The sequence below is a fragment of the Daucus carota genome, chromosome 3, assembly GCF_001625215.2.
Source record: "Daucus carota subsp. sativus chromosome 3, DH1 v3.0, whole genome shotgun sequence".
Classification (NCBI taxonomy): domain Eukaryota; kingdom Viridiplantae; phylum Streptophyta; class Magnoliopsida; order Apiales; family Apiaceae; genus Daucus; species Daucus carota.
The window spans coordinates 37,601,042-37,621,862 of record NC_030383.2 but is presented as its reverse complement, the minus strand read 5'-3'; the positions used below and the strand labels follow the sequence as shown (position 1 = coordinate 37,621,862).

General features: G+C 36.4%; 1 protein-coding gene across 1 annotated transcript; it reads right to left on the bottom strand.

Moving 5' to 3' along the window:
• Positions 1-175: 175 nt before the first annotated feature.
• On the bottom strand, positions 176-7,744 carry LOC108214590 (ATP-dependent zinc metalloprotease FTSH 8, mitochondrial). The gene is made up of 8 exons (XM_017386672.2): positions 7,385-7,744; positions 7,071-7,287; positions 6,926-6,997; positions 3,963-4,093; positions 2,999-3,472; positions 2,086-2,853; positions 1,556-1,783; positions 176-820 (listed from the first exon to the last, which is right to left on the bottom strand). The coding sequence occupies exons 1-8, from the start codon at positions 7,442-7,444 to the stop codon at positions 347-349; spliced, it is 2,424 nt and encodes an 807-aa protein (XP_017242161.1). The 5' UTR covers positions 7,445-7,744; the 3' UTR covers positions 176-346.
• Positions 7,745-20,821: the final 13,077 nt, after the last annotated feature.

Here is a 20,821-nt window from a genome sequence, read left to right as displayed (position 1 = left end):
TTGTTAAAATGACATAGTTAAGGGCTGCAATCTAAATGGTAACGCTATCTAGTTTTTCACTGCAGTACCAGATAACAAAGGAACTGCATGAACATATACAGAACTTTATGTTCAATCTTGACGGGGGAATTGTATGGATATGTAAAATAGATCTTCACCCGTGTTTTTCGATGCAGAAAAGAAAAGGCCAAGTATCATGATATTGCCCAAGATTTTACCAAGCAGAGCAGTAAAGTTGCATCATTATTTCCAGTAGTTAGTTCAAAGTTCTATATATACATTTACAAATTAAGAGGGCAGAAAATCAACAGCATGATCATAACCATGGATACAACAAACCTAGACACTATGCTGGCGAGACATCTGGCTCCACTGGTTTATCTTCGCTTTCTGCCTTACTTTTAGATGTGTCTTCTTTTTCTTTATCTTCAGCTCCAAAACCTTGCTTGAACACATCATAGTTTGTAGGCTCGCTGCTCTTGAATGGGCGCTCACCAAGTATTTTAATTAAATCATCTTGATGGAGGACCTCCTTCTCGAGTAATAGCTCAGCGATCTGGGCTACATGCTCCTTGTGCTCCTCTATGAGCTGTACCGTCCGATTGTATGCCAGACCCACCCATTCTCTCACTTCATTATCAATAATTGCCGCAGTTTTGCTGCTGTATGGCTTTGTCAACTCCATTGAATCATCTCTTTGAGGGAAAGAAAGAAGACCAACCTTGTCGCTAAAACCATATACTGCTACTTGTGCATATGTCATCTTAGTCACTTTTTCCAAATCATTTTGGGCCCCGGTTGATATCCTACCGATTAAAACCTACTCCGAAGGAGACGTTCACATTACCAAAGAATAATATGAATTGTTTTTATATTTTAAGAACTTTTTAAGACTTTGGCTGCCTTAAAGAAGGTATTTGACACTATTTTCTGATATTACTGAGAAAACATAGACACACTACCAGTTGTATAATACATTGCAAAGAGCATGTTCATTACTTATAACCTATCAAGCACATAAGATTCTACAGTCAGGAAATTGTTTGCATGTGATCTTCTAAATATATTAATTGCATATGTTCCTACCTTCAAAAGATTACAACTTGACCAATAACAGAAAAGATCAAAAACTTAACTAAGGATGAAAAGAGAAAATAACTTGAAAGCTATAACTATACCTTTAATACCTACTAATTCAGTGCAGATATCCTGATTACTCATTGGTATAAAAATTCAGGGCAAAATTATATAAATATACCAAATGCTAAAAAGTTATACCATAAGCTATAATACTATAATAGGGATTAACGCTTTAACGATCGATGCGCAAAAGGGCAATGTTTTGATGGTGAAGATGAAAGGTTATATTGTTAAATCTCGGATATCTCTCTAGGACATAAAAAGTAGATGAATACCACTTTTATTCTAAAGTATATGCTCAATAGCTTAAGTTTGAGGAATCTATTCTGATCAAATTTGAGAGGTCTTGGTTTATGAATAAGAACTCAGCACTACACAACCATTTTATAATATGGACATGAAGAAGTTAACTTACCTGCTCGGCTGCTCGACCACCAAGAGTCATGCATGTCATATCAAAAAGTTGCTCTTTTGTCATTAAAAGGTTTTCATTTGGAACATACTGAGCAAAACCAAGGGCTGCAGTACCACGAGGTACAATTGTAACTTTAAGTAACGGTTCTGCATGTTCCAAGAACCAACCAGCCACAGCGTGTCCAGATTCATGATAAGCAACTGTCTTTCTTTCCAGCTTGCTTATAACCTACACAACTTGGTTCATACATAATTAAGCTCCACCAACTAATTATAATGGTTCATCAATAATTTTAATTTTTTTAATATAAGACATATATAATTTTATGTGTGTGTGGGTGTTTGACGGTCCTTAACAGCGAGGTTGCTAAATAAAGAAGTGCCGGACTGTAAATTTTAGTGTTAGTGTGTGTGTGCTCGCTCGTGTTGTGTATAAATATTTCATCAATGATTTCCAGCTTCAGCGAATTAACTGTATATATCATATAGATGGACATGCATGATAATTTAGAAATTTGCCAAGTCAGGTACCCTGTTTTTCTTCTCTAATCCTCCAATAACCCTGTCTATAGCTGCTTCAAAGTGCTCCATTTTTATCAGTGGAGTTTCATTTCTTGCAGCTACCAAAGCTGCTTCATTACAAACATTTGCAATGTCAGCTCCAGCAAACCCAGGAGTCAGAGCAGCAAGCCTTTCAGAGTAATATGATGGATCTTCATCAAGTTTCAATTTGTTCAGATATATGCGAAAAATCTGTTCCCGTCCCTTTATGTCAGGTTTATCAATTGCAATCTGACGATCAAATCGACCAGGCCTTAACAAGGCTTTATCAAGTATATCAGGCCTATTAGTGCCTGCAAGAACAACAACTCCAGCAGTGGTGCCAAACCCATCCATTTCAACTAACAACTGATTCAGGGTACTTTCACGCTCATCGTTGCCACCTGAAAAGCCCCCACGCCCTCTAGCTCGACCAATGGCATCTATCTCATCAATAAAAACTATACTAGGTGCACACTGTCTTGCCTCTTGGAATAAACTTCTAACTCTAGCTGGACCAACTCCGACAAACATTTCCATAAAATCTGACCCTGAGATAGAGAGAAAAGGTACGCCCGACTCACCAGCAGTTGCCTTGGCAAGAAGTGTCTTCCCGGTTCCTGGAGGACCAACAAGAAGAGCACCTTTGGGAATCTTGGCACCAAGCTCCTCATATTTCTTTGGGTGTTTTAGAAAGTGAACGAACTCCATTATTTCTTGTTTTGCCTCATCACAGCCAGCTACATCTTTAAAAAATACCTATAGAAGCCATTACAAATACAAATATATCAGACAGGTCTATTGATTATGTTTTTTTTGCGGCAAGGACATGGCTATGCAAAAACTTCATCACAATACAGTATATGCATCAGATGTCATTTGCAAGTCGAAAACCATAGCTTACCTTGTTCTTAGCATTTTTATCCAATTTCGTAATATTCGCTTTTCCTATATTAAATATTCCTCGAGCACCCTTTCCACCAGGTCCACCGACACCTATTCCGCCTTGCATTTTCTTTCCCATAAACCAGAGAACACCAAGAAGTATGGCCGATGGTGCAATTCGTGCAAGTTCCTGAACCCAATTTAAGTCCGAGACGTAAGTTACTGGTACATACTGATGAGGATCTATTCCTAAAGCCTCCTGAGCTTCCTCCAGTTTTTCCTCGAAAGAGTCTATACTTCCAATAGTGAAGTAATACTTATACTGGCCCTGTTGTCCTCGATCATTGGTTCCACTACTTTCGTGAATCTCATCATTACTTATACTCGGCTGCGAGCTTTTTACATATACTTTTGCTACAGATTTATTGCTAACAACAATATGGTCCACCAATCCAGGCTCAAGTAGCTTATTTCTGAACTCTTGAAAACTAATCTGAAGAAGATAACCATTAATTAACAAAAACTCAGTATGACAAGGAAAGAACTAAGAAAATAAGATGGAGGAGCTTTATCGTGCATCGCCATATTTTAACACAACCAACTAAGAGCAAAACTAACAACCTATAACAATATCAAGAGATTGACAAACAAATAGAAATTCTTTCCAACACAACCCTAAAAAAATTTACTACATGCTTCTCTAACTATAGATTGACAGCTATCAAAATTTGAATCAACCTAACTCTACATGATACAAAATAATGAAAAAAAAACAAAGCAGCAAAGACATCAGACAGTTTTAACCGATTGCTCAGCTAAATTACTAGTATGTGCACAAGTGAAGAACACTGTAAATCATACTATCAGACATACTCAAGCAGCAACTGTCCTGGATAAAGTAATTAGTTTTTCATATAGAAGTAGCAATAGATGTAAAGGTCACACAGCTTGTAATTATATTAACGATTAGTTAAAGAAATGACCTGTTTTTGTTCACGAGGACTCATGAATAAGGATGTAAGGACAAACCCTATAAACAAGATGGCTGTGAACAGATTCTGATTATGCTTCATACTCTCCTGAAAATTTCCATGATCACGGTTGCTCGAGTCCTCTGCCAACCACAAGCGATATTTTAAGTATATGACAGAATATAATGGCCACAAATAAGGAACAGCTTCATCATATATTAATATGCTGAAGAGAGAGGCAATCGATACAAATGGATTGAGTATAGAAGATTTAGATCAAAGGATCTGAGGATTTCTAATATATATATATAACTAATATCTTACATAGAAAAAACAAAGAAAATTATATGGTTGCTGCTGATCCCACTTATTCAATACAAACAAGAATTAAGCATGTGAATTTAATATTGACACCCTACAAAAAGTATCTGATGGTACTCTGTGGAACTAGTTTCATTTGGTCCGACAATACAATACTCATGAAGTATTGTATTGTCGGACCAACTTATGAAGTAAGTCATCAATTAATAAGGTCACGAGGCCTATACATCTGAATTTTGACTGAACTACAACGTTTCATTTATACTAATATAAAACGACAACTTTTCTACAAATATACAGTAGGAACACCTCTGGCAAGATTTATATATTAGTCATGATACCAGATCCTTCACTCTTCTAACAAAATAGCTGGACGCTAGTACCTCTCTATCCTACCTTTTCATTCTTCCTTCCACCCACATCATGTAATTGGCATGGGTTGGGCAAACTAGTGAGCCTAGGCAACAGAGAATAATAATTTGATTCTTAAACTACATACTTTTATTCAAAAGTTTTCTAATACGATACAGACACACACACACACACACACACATATATAATTATTTATTACGTGTTCTTATTTTATTATCTTAGCTCTTTGATCAATGTTTTATGAGAGAATTCAACAAATTAATGTTTATATTAGAAATCATAAATGACATCCATTTATATCTTCCAATTATTGAGCCTAATACCTTTTAACTTAAAAAGACATATAACATGATTGTTAAACAATATGTGGGTGGAATTGACATATTTGTCTTGCTATTCCATTCTTTTTGTAATATATCAGCTTATATCGCCGCGCCGTCAAGATTCTTTTAATACTATATTATTTTTAAATATTTCGATACTCTTATTCTATTTAATTTGTTGTTTATTAATATTTATGATTATAATTATACTTCCAACAATATCTTCAATTTTATTTGATATGAAGTGCAGAAATATTCTTGTCAAAAAAAAGTGTAGAAATATTCATACAGCGCCTTTTATTTTCATTAGTCATTGTATTTCTATTTAAAAATGAATACCTTGTTCATAAATATTATAATGTTCTCTCATTTCTTTTGTTTATTAATAATAGCCTTGTGGGACCTGCTGTCGCAAACTATAACACATTAATCCACTTATGCTAATTATATATTGGACAATATTACTTGTACCCTATTTGTGACCAAAGTACGAGTTTGGACATTAATACTTGGGTCCTTACCATCCTTTCAGCTTGAATGAAGTGAACAAAATTTAATCCCTTCACTCACTCAATTCCTACCATTCAAACGAGAGCTCAAACCAATTTGAAAGTGAATACATTTTCCTTGATCATTTTTGCACAGGATCCCATCATAGAAGCATTAAACCCCGGTCAGCTTTTTCCTTCTTATATTCAGCTGCCCTATAATTTTTTTAACATTGTTTACTTCTTTTCTTACCTTATTCAATTCCTACAAACCATATAGAGTAGTACCTTCCAAATTCAATACAGAATTGTTGCTTAGCTACCACTGGAAACTATTGGGAGATCAGACATTGTTGACGTCTAATGCCGTCAACCCACTAAAGCACCAACCAAAATCAGTCCACATGCAAAGTAGTGGGTGTTGAATATAAACATTTAGTAATACATATATTTTCCAATATAGGATGGTACACACTCGTCATATAATATGATAGGCACTGTGGCATACCCAACCTCATCATTAGTTTAAGGCTCTGTTTGGCATCGGTATTAAAAAAAGTGTTGTTTCAGAAATAAAATAACTGATTGGTAATATTTTTTACATAGGCATGAATTTTGGTATAATACAAAAAAATGATGTTCTTGGTGAGATTTGACATGTAGCAAGCAAAAGCAGAAAACAGCTTTAGGCCAAATGATAAAGATGTTGTTCACGAAAAAAGAAGAAGCTAACACTGCTTTTAACTTTACCAAACAATTGTTTACATGCAGTTCTTTTCACCTGTTGGTGTCGTGTCGTCTCTGGAACAACAGGAATACCAAACAGGCTCTAAACACAAAACATTGCAATTTCTAATTTATCATACTGAGTCGCACATTGTACCAAAGCTAGATACACATTTGCATTATTTTTATTAAGTTACTAAATCTCCACTCCACTTTCTAGGAACCCAATTAAAATATAAAGCAGAGTGAACCACATGAAGCGAATTTGGGGAGGATGGAATGGAAGGGAATGACTAAAAATAAATGAAAATAGTAGAGGTAGGAGGTAAGTTTTTAAAAAAAATTGAGTGCGTGCAAAATTGTTATGATGAGATTTGAGAAGAAAATGAGTATAGGAAGGAATGGAGCATTCCTTCTCAAATTGGGGTTGTGATCTCTAGCATAGGGTGCAACGAATAGAATGGATGAAGGAATGAAATTTTTAAACATTTGCCCATAACATAGTGCAAATTTCATTCCGTTCCTTCCATATTCATTCACCCCAACCAAACACAACATTAGAGAAAAGCTACTCAAGTGTAACATGACTCCTAATGATCTCATTATACCACATAAACATCCCAACTCTGACATTAGATGTCAATGATCAAGCTTTAAAGAATAAAATGCCAAATTTTAGAATATTAACTTTAACAAGAACTTAAAGCTAGTAACCTCATATTAAGACTAGATTCTAGAGTAATACCTTTATATTCCGCCTTTTGATTGTTTCCCTTCGGCACTTGTTTCTTTTGTTTGGGATAATAATTTTCATACTCTGTACGACAAAATCACACAATAAGCAAAACATCAAAAACAAAATACTAAAAACGCAGCGCCACAAATCTTACTTCCTTTTTTGGGAGCTCCCGAGCTCAAAAGCCTCCGAAACAGGTAATTCTTCAAAACAGAATCAATTTCCGAGACACACGAAGTCGAAACAATCTTCCTCCCACTTGCAGCCCCAATCGAAGTTAAATACCCCCTTACAAGCCCTAAACCGCCACCAAATCGTCCAGTATTCGTATAATCAATTCTTAATCCATAATAATAACCACAACCAACACTCTGTACAATCACAAACATATAATCCAAACAATTAATGATGTATACATAAATTAACACTAATATGTAACATAATAGTTATAATTCAAAAAAGACTTACTTTTTGAAATGTAGAGGCAGATGAGCGCGAGAAAGAGCGTCCGATACGAGCAAAATTCATTGTATACAATCTATTACAACATAAAATTCAAAGAAAAAGAAAACAATAATGAAACCCTAGAAGGTAAAATAAAATTGAGTTAAATTAGGTGATAATTAGCAGTGATTTTGAAAGGGAAAACAACTACGGGGTGGATGAGTGACAAAATATATGTAGAGAAAGAGAGATGTGGCATGAGGAAAGGTACACGCATGAGTTTGGGAATGGAGGAGCTGATGCAGGGGAAAGGGACGTGGTATTTGTTTTTGTGATACTGCAATACTAATAGTAGCGGATAATTACGGGTCTCGGACTGTCCTCGGACTGTCAAAAAAAAAAAATAATAATATAATATATAATTCGGAGAAATGAAAAAGGATAAATATCAATTAGGTCACTTACTGCGTCCGAATGTATCAAATAAGTCACTGATTACAAATCTGACTCATTTCTCATTTGAAAAATTTGTATCAAAAATATCATTTTATCGTTTTCGAAATTCTGAAAGTATTATATATTGAGTTTCACACATTTTTATGAATGATATTACATTCAAATGAAAGGTTCCGAGTTCTACTATATTAGCTAATATTGTTAGATTTTTAAAATTTTATCAACTATTTATTTTTAATTTTTTGATTATTTTATTTAATTTAAATAAAAATATATAGTAGATAAATTTTTAAAAATCTAAAAATATTATTTAAATACTAGAATTCAGAATCTTTCATTTAGATGTAATACCATTCATAGAAAATGTGCGAAACTCAATAAATAATACTTTCGGAATTTCGACTAACGATAAAATGATATTTTTGATATAAATTTTTTTAATGAGTGACTCATCTGAGTCAGTTTTGTAATTAGTGACTCATTTGATACATTTGAACGTGGTAAGTGACCTACTTGATATTTATCCCAAAATAAAAATATTATCGGTTTTTCAGTGTTGTGCCCGTGCGCACGCACTAAATGCTAACTTCCATGAGTACGATGCATTTTTATTGGTCCTCCAATCATAAAATGGATGGCCCCACTACATTTATACCAAGTCCATCAATAAAAATCCACCAAACTCATCAGCCTATTCGCAGCAGCGGAAGATCCTTGTTTCTTGCAGCCCCGTTGATCAAACAATTACATATAAATTGTACAGACGAACCAGCCTATTCTATTACATCAGATCATAATCTAAAACAATTACAAATTGAATTACAAGATCAAAACTATCACGATCAACCCTCGTGATTTACAGCAGCCACGATAAACCACGTGGAATCCAAACATAACTGAATAACCACGATAAACCACGTGGGATCCAAAACACATAATCAAAACATGGCCATAATAGTGGATAACAACCTGCATCACAGAACCACTACATACATGCATATATATAATCATGACATGGACTACATATCATAAAACGCAGAACCGCAACCTGGCTCTGATACCATTGTTGGAACAATCGGACCTTGACCCTGCGTTTTATGATACTAATTAAAAGTTCAAACAAAATATTAACCTTAATCGCTACGGCGCAAGCGATTCAAATCCACGTCTTTTACTGTATTCCCTGATTCTCCTTGGACGAAGTGTGGCCTTCGATCTCCCAAGGTGTGCCTCTCCTTAAAGCTCCGAAAACCAAAACCCTGGCTGTCTCCTTGAGAAAAACGTTTGCCTCTCTCTGACTCTAGGATGAATTCGTTTTGGTGTGCGTTTCAGCTTTAGGAGAACGAGAATATATATAGGCTAAAGTAGGGATCATGGACCATTAGGTCAGGCCTTCCAATGACATTCCGGGCCAGGTCCAATGTCATTAATATTAATTCAATCCACTAAAGAATTAATATTTGCACTACCTTTCCTAATTCCGTAAATTAATTATTTAATTCGGCTCCCATATTAATTGCTTATAAATTCCCCATGTTTAAGATATCGCATGTCCATTAATTAAATTAATTTCTGACAATTAATTTAATCAATATCTTTTATCCTTGATCATCCACTCAACCTTATAATTATGCAAAAACAAATCTGCCTGCAGGACTAAAGCATAATTATCTTTATGAGCATTCAAGAGGACATCATCACCCGAATATATTTTTCGGACACGGTTTCCTTCTATAGTCAATATCCCACTCTGTATATAATATCATTGCCCAATACATAAATTCGTAATTTAAAATAAATTACTTAACTTATGAGTCAAGGCATGTGCATTAAATACAAGTGTCAATCACTATATCTGGATTAAGAACGTAAGCATTAATAACATCATAGAATCTTAGTTCTTTATTGTCAGAATTAAAGAAACAATTATTCTACTATTTTGATCCCGTTCAATATACACAAAGTATACAAGTATTATTCAATAGTCAAGATAAACTATTTTCAAATAATACTTCAGTCGTTCCAGTGGTTTGTCTAACACCACCTCGACTGTGAACCTTTATTATATTATATAAGGAACTCGACAATCTAATATTCTGCTATCCCATTTGATACTAGATTGTCTACAATATATAATATACAGACAATGTGAAAACATGCATTCAAGATTCTCAAATAATTGTTATATACTTCAAACGAATATTTCAGTATAACCCTAACAATCTCCCACTTATACTCAAGATATTCTTTGAGTATATCAGTGTCTATTACAAGCAATCCACTACCAACTATGATAACTATGTGACCAAGTATTTGACTCCTATCGCTTCCACGTGCTCCTGAAAAGCCTTAGCTGGTAAGCTCTTCGTGAAAGGATCTGCCCGGTTATCCTTCGATGCTATGTCAGCCACAATGATATCTCCTCGCTTAACGAACTGTCGTATGAGGTGATACTTACGCTCTATGTGTTTCGCTGCTTTATGGGCCCGTGGTTCCTTGGTATTCGCCACAGCACCAGTGTTATCACAATAAATCGTGATTTGCTGTGGCAGATTGTTAGATATAATTGATGATTACTAATGTTCTTAAAGTTTGTTTTAGAACAGGAGTCATCAGAGTTTAAACTGGAAGCTGATCAGAGTTTGATGAAGCTGATCAGAGTTTAGTAAAGTCTGACCAGAGTTTGATAAAGTCTGATCAGAGTTTACATAGTCAAGACTCGTCAGAGTTTACACGTGGAAAGAGCTCAGAAGCGGATATACTTCAAGGAAGGATAGAAGCTGAGGAGTGATTTGCTGACTATGGAAACTAAACAGAAAACTGGAGCAATCTTTGATTGATAGAATACATAGCTGATTTATAGGATATCAAATCAGAGATTGATTTTGTAACTGTGTCTATATAAACACAGATTAGGGTTATTCTATAAGAGTTGAGAAATAGAGTACATTGTTAAGAACCCTAGCAGCTCTTAGTGATAAAATATAAATCACTGAGAGAGTTTTTGTAACCATTCAAGCTTTGTGAATAAGAGTTTATTGTTTTCAATCTCTTATATTGTCATACTGTGTTACATATTGTGATCACTATATCATCTTATATAGTGAGTTAATAGGACCTAACAAGTGGTATCAGAGCCAGCTCTGTTAAGATTACTACAGTGAGATCTTAATCACAATCATGTCTGAAAAATCACAAGCTTCATCCTTTAGAGTTCCAATCCTTAAGGCATCTGAATATCCAGTCTGGAAAGAGAGAATGATCATATTCTTAGACTCTATTGATCCAGAATACCTTGACAGGATCTATGATGGACCACATATTCCCACCAAGCTCTCTGTTGGGTTTGCTGATGAACCTGAGAAGATGGTTCCAAAAGAAAAGAAAGATTATACCCCTGAGGACATCCTGTCAATTGGTAAAGACTCCAAGGTGAAACACCTTCTGCACAGTGCCCTTGATAATGCAATGTCTAATAGGGTGATTGGGTGCAAAACTGCTAAACAAATCTGGGATGCTCTGGAAACCAGATGTCAGGGAACTCAGGCCATAAAGAAAAATAGAAAAACAATCCTTACACAGGAGTATGAGCACTTTGACTCCAAGTCTGGTGAGTCCTTGACAGATCTGTATGACAGATTTGTCAAACTGTTGAATGACTTATCTCTGGTGAACAAGGAATATGATCTTGAAGACTCAAACCTCAAATTCCTTCTGGCTCTTCCTGAAAAGTGGGATTTGAAAGTCACCACAATAAGAGACAATCTTGATCTTGGAGATATGTCTCTTGATGATGTTTTTGGAAGACTGAAGACCCATGAACTTGAGATGGAGCAAAGAAGCAAACGTCATGGAGGCAAATCAAAGTCTGTTGCTCTGAAAGTTCAAGAGGAAGCTGCTAAGAGCAAAGGAAAAGCTCATGTCACAAAGTCTGACATTGAGTCATCAAACTCTGATGACTCAAACTCTGATGTCTCAGACTCTGATGACAGTGATGGTGAAATGATGCAGTTAGCAGCATTGATGGTGAAAAGCTTCAAGAAGTTGGCCTACAAAAAGTTCAACAAAGGCAAAAGTTTTTCAAGGAAAGACAGAAACTCTGACAGAGTTTATGATAAGAAGAACTTCAAGAAGAATGAGGGCAAGGAAGGGAAAGCTGGAAAAGCTGACAAGTATACCTGTTTCAACTGTGGTGAAAAGGGTCACTTTGCATCTGAATGCAAGAAAGCCAAGAAGGAAAAAGAAAAAGCCTTTATCACCAAGAAAGGAAACTGGACAGATACATCTGATTCAGAAGAAGAAGTCAATTATGCTCTGATGGCAAACACTGACAACAACTCTGAATCTACTGCAAAGGTACCTCATTCTACTCTTGCCTTTGATACTGAAGATATAACTGAGTTAAGATTGTTTCTTAAAACTTTGCATATCAGCTTTAGAGATCAGACTTTAGAAAATGAAAGATTAAAATCTGAAACTCTAAGTGTAAAGAAAAGGAATGATTATCTAGAAAAAGAATTAGTTCAGATGTTGGAAGTTCAGAAAGAAAGAGATGATGCTGTCATTGTCAAAGATGAACTATTAAAGAGGTATGCATCTCTTCAATCAGAACTTGCTAAGGAAAGGGAGATCATTAAGACATGGACTAATTCCGGCAAAACTACTCAGGATATCTTAGGTAGTGGAAACTGGAAGAAGGGACTAGGTTACATTGATAACTCAGAAGCTGAGTCATCAAAAACAGAGTTTGTTAAAACTCAAAAACCTAAGGTTAAACCTGTTAAATTTGTTGCTGAATTCTCTAAGTCTAAACAGAGTAGACCAGAATCAGAGATTAACAACAATTTAAAAACTGTTAAGCCCAAACAGGTTAACATAGGATTGATGACTCAGAAACAACTTAAGCATAAGCTTAAAGAGGTAAAATCTGATAGCAGAGACAAGGAGCCTAGGAAAAATAGAAATGGCAAGGTTGGAATAGACAAGAGTAATAACTACATGCCTGTTCCAAATGCACCTAGGAAGACATGCCATAACTGTGGAAATACTAATCATCTTGCTAATTTTTGCAGGAAGAACAAAGACATTAACTCCTTACCTACAAAGTCTGGAGTTAGAAAAAGTAGTATTAGATATAAACCACAAGATCCATGTTTTCATTGTGGTAGTTTATGGCATTCTATTTATACTTGCAAAGAATATCATAGTTTGTATTATGATTATTATCAATTGAAACCTTCTTTGAAGAAGATTAATAAAAGCTCTGCAAGTACAAAATCTGTTTCAAGTACAAACTCTGATCTAAAGTCTGTTAGCTCAAACTCTGATAAAAATAATTCCGCTGCAAAAGCTAACAAACTTAATAAGGCCAAAGGATCCAAGCAAGTCTGGGTCCTTAAAACTAACAATTAGTGGTCTTTGTGATTGCAGGGCAACAGGAAGAATATTCTAGTCTTGGACAGTGGATGTTCAGGACACATGACTGGAAATAAGTCCCTGCTGTCAGAGTTTGTGAAGAAAGCTGGCCCAAGTGTTTCTTATGGAGATGGCAACATAGGAAGGACTCTGGGATATGGCAACATCAATCTTGGAAATGTCATCATATCAAATGTAGCTCTTGTTCAAGGGCTAAAGCACAATTTACTCTCTGTCAGTCAGATCTGTGACAGAGGATATCATGTTGATTTCTATGAAGAACACAGTGAGATAGTAAGCAAGTCAACAGGCAAGGTGGCAGTGATTGCTCACAGACATGGAAATATTTATGAAATCCACCTGCCTACAAACTCTGAAGGAAAAGAAATTTGCTTATCTACAAGAATCTCTGCAGAAGAAAGTTGGAAGTGGCATAAGAAGCTCTCACACCTGAATTTCAACTCCATAAATGAGCTTATAAAGAAAAAGCTTGTGAGAGGACTCCCTGAATCACTACTCACATCTGATGGATTATGTGATTCATGTCAAAAGGCCAAGCAGAGAAAGACATCCTTCAAGAGTAAGACTGAATTCTCAATAAAGAAACCATATCATCTTCTACATGTTGATCTATTTGGACCAGTTAATGTACCATCCATTGCAAGGAAGAAATATGCTCTTGTCATTGTTGATGAGTATACTAGATACACTTGGGTATATTTTCTTCACTCTAAAGATGAAACAGCCTTGCATCTGATGGATCATGTGAAGCAACTGGATCATGGATCTGAAGACAAAGTAAAGATCATTAGAAGTGATAATGGAACTGAGTTCAGAAATTCAACAATGGAAGATTTCTGCAAAGAAAGAGGTGTAGTGCAACAATTTTCTGCACCTGGTACACCACAGCAAAATGGTGTAGTTGAGAGGAAAAACAGGACTCTTTTAGAAGCTGCCAGAACTATGCTTGATGAGGCTAAATTGCCTACTTATTTCTGGGCAGAAGCTGTTCAAACAGCTTGTTTCACTCAAAATGCAACACTGATTAATAAGCATGGCAAGACTCCATATGAGATGGTGAAGAAAAAGAAGCCAAATCTGAAGTACTTTCATATATTTGGGTGCAAATGCTTTGTCTTGAAGACTCATCCAGAACAGCTTACCAAGTTTGATTTAAAAGCTGATGAAGGCATCTTTGTAGGTTATCCTCTAATAACAAAGGCCTTCAGAGTCTACAATCTCAGAACCAAGGTGATCATGGAATCCATACATGTGTCATTTGATGACAAGAAAATTATTGGCTTAGCAGACATGGATGATCATGACAGATTGCATTTTGAAAATGAAGAAATATTCTCTGATTCGACAAACTCTGATGAACAGTCAAACTCTGACTGTGAACAAAATACAGCAAACTCTGATGAAAATTTACAAGTTCATGATGTTGAAGCACTTGTTGAGGGGGAGCATCGAAATGTTTCAGACTCTACCCAAGGCTCATCAGAGAATGCTGACTCAAACTCATCAGAGAATACTGATTCAAACTCTGATAGCACAAATTTAGGGGGAGCTACAGAGAATAATCAACAAAATCAAGAGAGCATGGATCAAGGGGGAGGATCCAATGATGAAAATGGTCAACTTCCACATCCTAGGAAGTGGACAAAATCACACACACCTGATTTAATAATTGGAAATCCAGAAGCAGGTGTGCAAACAAGGACAGCTACAGCAAATGAGTGCTTACATCATTGCTTTCTGTCACAAACAGAACCTAAAAAGGTGGAGGAAGCTCTTCAAGATGCTGACTGGATTCAAGCAATGCAAGAGGAGCTAAATGAGTTTGAGAGAAACAAAGTGTGGACCCTAGTACCAAGACCTAAAGATAGATCCATAGTTGGTACAAAATGGGTTTTCAGAAACAAAACTGACAGTGAGAGTGTCATAACAAGGAATAAAGCAAGGCTTGTGGCAAAAGGGTATTCACAACAGGAAGGTATTGATTATGATGAGACATTTGCTCTAGTTGCAAGATTGGAGGCAATTAGAATCTTTCTGGCCTATGCTGCTCACAAGAAATTCAAAGTATTTCAGATGGATGTCAAAAGTGCTTTTCTAAATGGGAAACTGGATGAGGAGGTATATGTTGAACAACCTCCAGGCTTTGTGGATCCAAAGCATCCAGACTATGTCTATAGATTAGACAAGGCACTTTATGGACTAAAGCAGGCTCCAAGGGCATGGTATGAAACTCTAGCTCAATTTCTTCTTGAAAGTGGATTTACAAGAGGTACCATAGATAAAACCTTGTTTTATTTGAATCATGGTAATGATCTGCTCTTAGTTCAAATTTATGTTGATGACATTATTTTTGGCTCCACTAATGCTAAACTCTGTCAAAGATTTGCCAAGCTCATGCAGTCTAGGTACCAAATGAGCATGATGGGGGAACTCAGTTATTTTCTGGGTTTACAAGTTAAACAGACTGTAGATGGGATTTTTATAAATCAAGCCAAGTATACCAAAAATCTTTTGAAGAAATTTGGTATGCAAGACAGTTCAGCTGCAACTACTCCTATGGCAACAGCAACCAAACTAGACAAAGATACTGGTGCATCAGTGGATATCACAAATTATAGAGGAATGATTGGATCTTTGATTTATCTGACTGCAAGTAGACCAGACATCATGTATGCCACATGTCTATGTGCAAGATTTCAGGCAGATCCAAGAGAGCCTCATCTGATTGCAGTAAAGAGGATATTCAGATATCTCAAGGGAACCACATCATTGGGATTATGGTATCCTAGAGAATCAGATTTTAGTCTAATTGGATACTCTGATGCAGATTTTGCAGGTTGCAAAATTGACAGGAAAAGCACAAGTGGGAGTTGTCAATTTCTGGGTGGAAGACTTGTTTCTTGGTATAGCAAGAAGCAAAAGTCCATTTCAACATCAACAGCAGAGTCAGAGTATATAGCTGCAGGCAGCTGCTATGCTCAAATTCTTTGGATGAAGAATCAATTGCTGGACTATGGGTTATCCTTCTCTAATATTCCTATTTATTGTGATAACCAAAGTGCTATTGCTATGACAGGAAACCCAGTTCAACATTCTCTGACAAAGCACATCAGTATAAGATATCATTTTATAAGGGAGCATGTGGAGGAAGGAACAATTGAACTTCACTTTGTCCCCACTGAACAGCAGCTAGCAAACATATTCACCAAACCACTCAGTGAAGCAACTTTTACTAGGCTGGTGAATGAGCTAGGAATGATATCAGGAACTGAGTAAACATACTGGTCAGATCTTTCAAATTTCAACTGTCAAATTACCATATGTATTGCTCACAAATTTGCCATGATATACTCTGATTGTTAAAATCTGATGACATTCTCTGAAGATATACTCTGCTTGTTATACACTGATTGACATTCTCTGACGATATTCTCTGATATTTGTAAACTCTGAATCTTGATAAATGATCTCATTTTTATTTCTCTGAGACACTTAACCTGTGAAGATACTATGAAGCATGATATGAATTAGTAATCATGAATCTCAGTTTAGTTCCTTAATCTTGATCTCAATTTTGTGCTACTACTTTACACTATATGCATGTTGATATCATTGAGACTATATTACTTCACATATCTTAATTATAAGTGAGACTGATTAATTTGCATTTTCTCTCAGTAAATTAGACAGTGTTTATAAACTCTAATGCTATACACACCCCTGGAAATAAGCACAGTACTCCTTTGAGATCTTAGATGTCTATATGACAGTGACTGGGAAGACCCAAACATTTACTGGTATTAAGTAATTGCCAAGATTCTATAATCTATGGTGACCAGTCACAATCTCTGATTACTGGAGAAATACTGTTGCTAAATTACATTTAAAGGTCGTGATTCATTTACACTGAAAAGCGTCCTTGATTAAAAAAAAAATAAATAAATAAAAAATTGGGGGTTAGTTCATTTTATATATTTCTCCATCAGAGTATGTCTGTTGTCTATGTCTTGAGAGTTTAAATAAATTATTCTTGTCTACCTTATAATTACGAAATTGTGAAATTCTCTAGTCTCTGATCTCATATGTTAAATCACACACATTATTTCACAAGCACATTATTGAGCTATGGATTTTATGACAAACTCTGATTTTTTGATGAATTTTCTAAAAATTATGTCTTTATTCTGAGGTAATTAGAAATTTATTTTCTCTTTGATTTAAATCTCAGAGTTTAAAATTCGAGAGATTTGATCTTGATTTTCTAAACTCTTCTACATTTCAGGAGTTCAAATATTCAGAGAATATGAAGAGAGTATTTCAAACGGATGTATTTTTATTGGGTTTACATGAAAAACATTTTAATAGGAGAACGTGTAATCAGCATTTATAACTGCACATGTTTTACTGCGCTCATGATTATTACTCTCTTTTCTCGATCCCACTAACTCTCATCTACCAGTTAAAATCTGACAGGTGTCCAAGTGAACAAAGAGCCATGCGTGTACAGCTACACAAAATCTGAAGAGTTTATCACATCAGATTGTATTGCTTATCATTCACTTATACACTTAATCCTTACACACACTCTTTTCACAAACCCTTACTCTCTTCTCTCTGAAATTCAAATCTTCTCTCACACACCTCCTCAAACACCTTCTTTCCTAAACTCTGTTCTCATGGCCACTACAGCATTCATCTTTGCAGGTGTGGAATTTGTTACCAATAACCATGCTGCCATTCTAAACACTGCCGACGCTCCAAGGGATTATCATCCCATGCAGCAATTTCTTGCACAGAGTGCCATTGCTACCGCTCTTACCGCTCCTGCCAGACTCTCAGGAAGCCAAATCATCAATTTTTGGAGGACGGGTAAGTATGACAATGGTGGTGAAGATGGATCACCATCAATTGTGTTTTCATATGAAGGGGAGGAGTATTTTGTCACTCCAGCCACAGTCAGAACAGCATTTAACCTACCAGAGATCGACATTGCTTATATCACTAATGGAGATGCAAATCTGAGAACAATGATGACTGATTTGGGCTACAGTGAATCGCTTGACAAATTGGGACAACTGAAGCGCCCAGGGCTCAGAAGGGAATGGAGTTTCTTCTTCGACTGCATCACTAGGGCATTTCAAAAGAAGTCTACAAACTGGGATGCCATACCAATGGACATGCTGCAGATTGGGTATTCTCTGATCTACTCTACTAATTTTGGTTTTGGTAGATTAGTTCTTAGAAATATTGGTGAAAGAATGCATGAGAATAGACAAGTCATATATTTCTCAAGATTCTGTCAATTACTGTTTAATGCTACTGTTGGTGAGGTAGATTTTGATGTTGTTGATGAGATCAAGCCATTCAGGCTTCATAAAAGAGTGTTTAAGGACCTCATCTCCAAGGATGAGAAGTATCCAATTCAGAGACCTCTTCTAATTCCAGCTCAAGTTAGAGCTAGAATGGACATGCCCCCAGTACAACAACAACCACAACCACAACAGCCTCAACCTCCAGTCTCTCCTACAATCCCCAAACACCCCAGAACTTCTGGATCCAGGCCTAAAAAGGCTACAAAGTCTGATGCAGCCCCCTCCACTGCCAAAAGAACAAGAACCTCTGTTACTACACATGTTCTGAAAGCAAACTCTGATGTGCAGACAAACACTGATGAGCCAGTAAACTCTGAGGCTCATTTAAACTCTGAGGCTCAAGTAAACTCTGAGACCCAAGCAAACTCTGACATTCCAGTCAACACTGAAGCTGCTTCTCCTCAAAAGCAGAAAAGAAGGAGACTGGTTGCAGCCTATGATTATGATGATCTTGAACCTGCACATGCAATAAACTCTGAACCATCTCCTGCAACAAACTCTGAAAATATACAGACCAGTCCTCAAACAAAGCCAGCAAGATTCAAAAGAAGGGCTAACAAGGCTAATAGGACAAGAGTGCCCATAAAAGAAATCACAGATTTTACTCTTGAGGAAGAGCAAGCACCATCTACTACACTTCCAGAATCTTCTCAAGCTCTGATGGTGCATCCTCTTCAGGCTGTTCCAATCTCTGATGGTGCTACAGCATCTACTACATCCTCTGAAGTAGATGAAGAAATAAGGTGTGATGAACCAGTTACAACTGAAGCTCGAGCAAAAATGTCTGATCCTCAAACTCCATTATCTGATCATGGCCCCTCCACTCCAATTCCTCATTCTCCAATGAAAATTCCTGAGGATGCCATTGTTCATGATACAGCTCCAGAAAACTACAAGTCTGATGTAGTTGATGAATCTGACAAAGTAGCTATGGAAGCTCTACAGTCTCTTGCTCAGGCTGGTGAAGAGCCTAGCAAATCACAGTCTGAAGCTCAAGAAAAATCTGCTCAAGATACTATTGAGAAAGTTGCTGATCCTGCATCTGATAATGATGAGGATGATGAAAGTTCAGATGATGACAATGATGAAGATGATAATGAAGTTCCTCAGTCACATCTACAACAAAAGTGGGAGTCTACCAGCCAGTATAATGCCAGGCTACAAACTCTGAACACAGACTCTGAGCCACTTCCCAGGGATCTTCAGGTTGATCCACCAAATGAAGTATGGGAGAAACTCTGGCTGAGCCACCAGCATTCTCTGGAGCCAACTAAAGCTGAAGAATTCTTATCTATGGCAGAGAATAAAATTTCAAACTCTGATGTTATGTCAAGCCTCAAAGGCACAATTCTCTATCTGAAGACATTTCATCCTGCTCATGCCCAGACATCTAAATCAATAGATGGTCTCAGAACAGAAGTGGCTAATATCAAGGAGACAAATGACATGGAGAAGAAAAGAACTCTTCTACCTCTGAAAGATAATGTTCAGAAGCTGGTATCTGCAAATGAATCCCTGGACAAGAGGATGACCATCATTGAATCAACTCAAGAGAAGATGTCCAAGCAGCTTGAAGCCATCCAATCTTCACTTTCTCTGATCACATCAATACTGATTCCTGATGAGGATGATGTCAAAAAGGGGGAGAGAGTAGCTAAAGTCAAATGCAAGTCTACTACTCAAACTCTGAAGAGAAAGAAGAAAGATGATGATGATGATGTTGATGATTTCACAAAGCACAAGAGATTTCAATCAGGGACTGGAGGAAGAGTTTCAAACTCTGACAGTCAGAAACAGTCTAAGCAAAGCACAAAGTCTGCTCCAACACATAATTTCACATCTGGATCTAAGCAAAGACCAGTGACTGGATCAGACAAACCCATGACTGATGAAGAGCTTGCTAGATTGATTTTTGAACATGAAAATCCAGAAGCCAATTTGGATTTGGAGTTGATTGCTGCAGAAGAAGAAGAACTAAAGAAAGAACATGCTGAAGCAATAAAGTCAGGAAAAATCCAGAAGCCTGCAAAATCAACTGTCAAACCAAAGGAAAAGGGGATACTGATTAAGGAAGCCACTGTTGCTGATCAGAGTTTGTCTGTCAAAAAGATATACTCTGAGGATGAGTATACATCTAAAGGCAAAAGCAAAGTTGATGAACATCTTGAGAGAGGATTCACTCTGAAGAAATCTACAA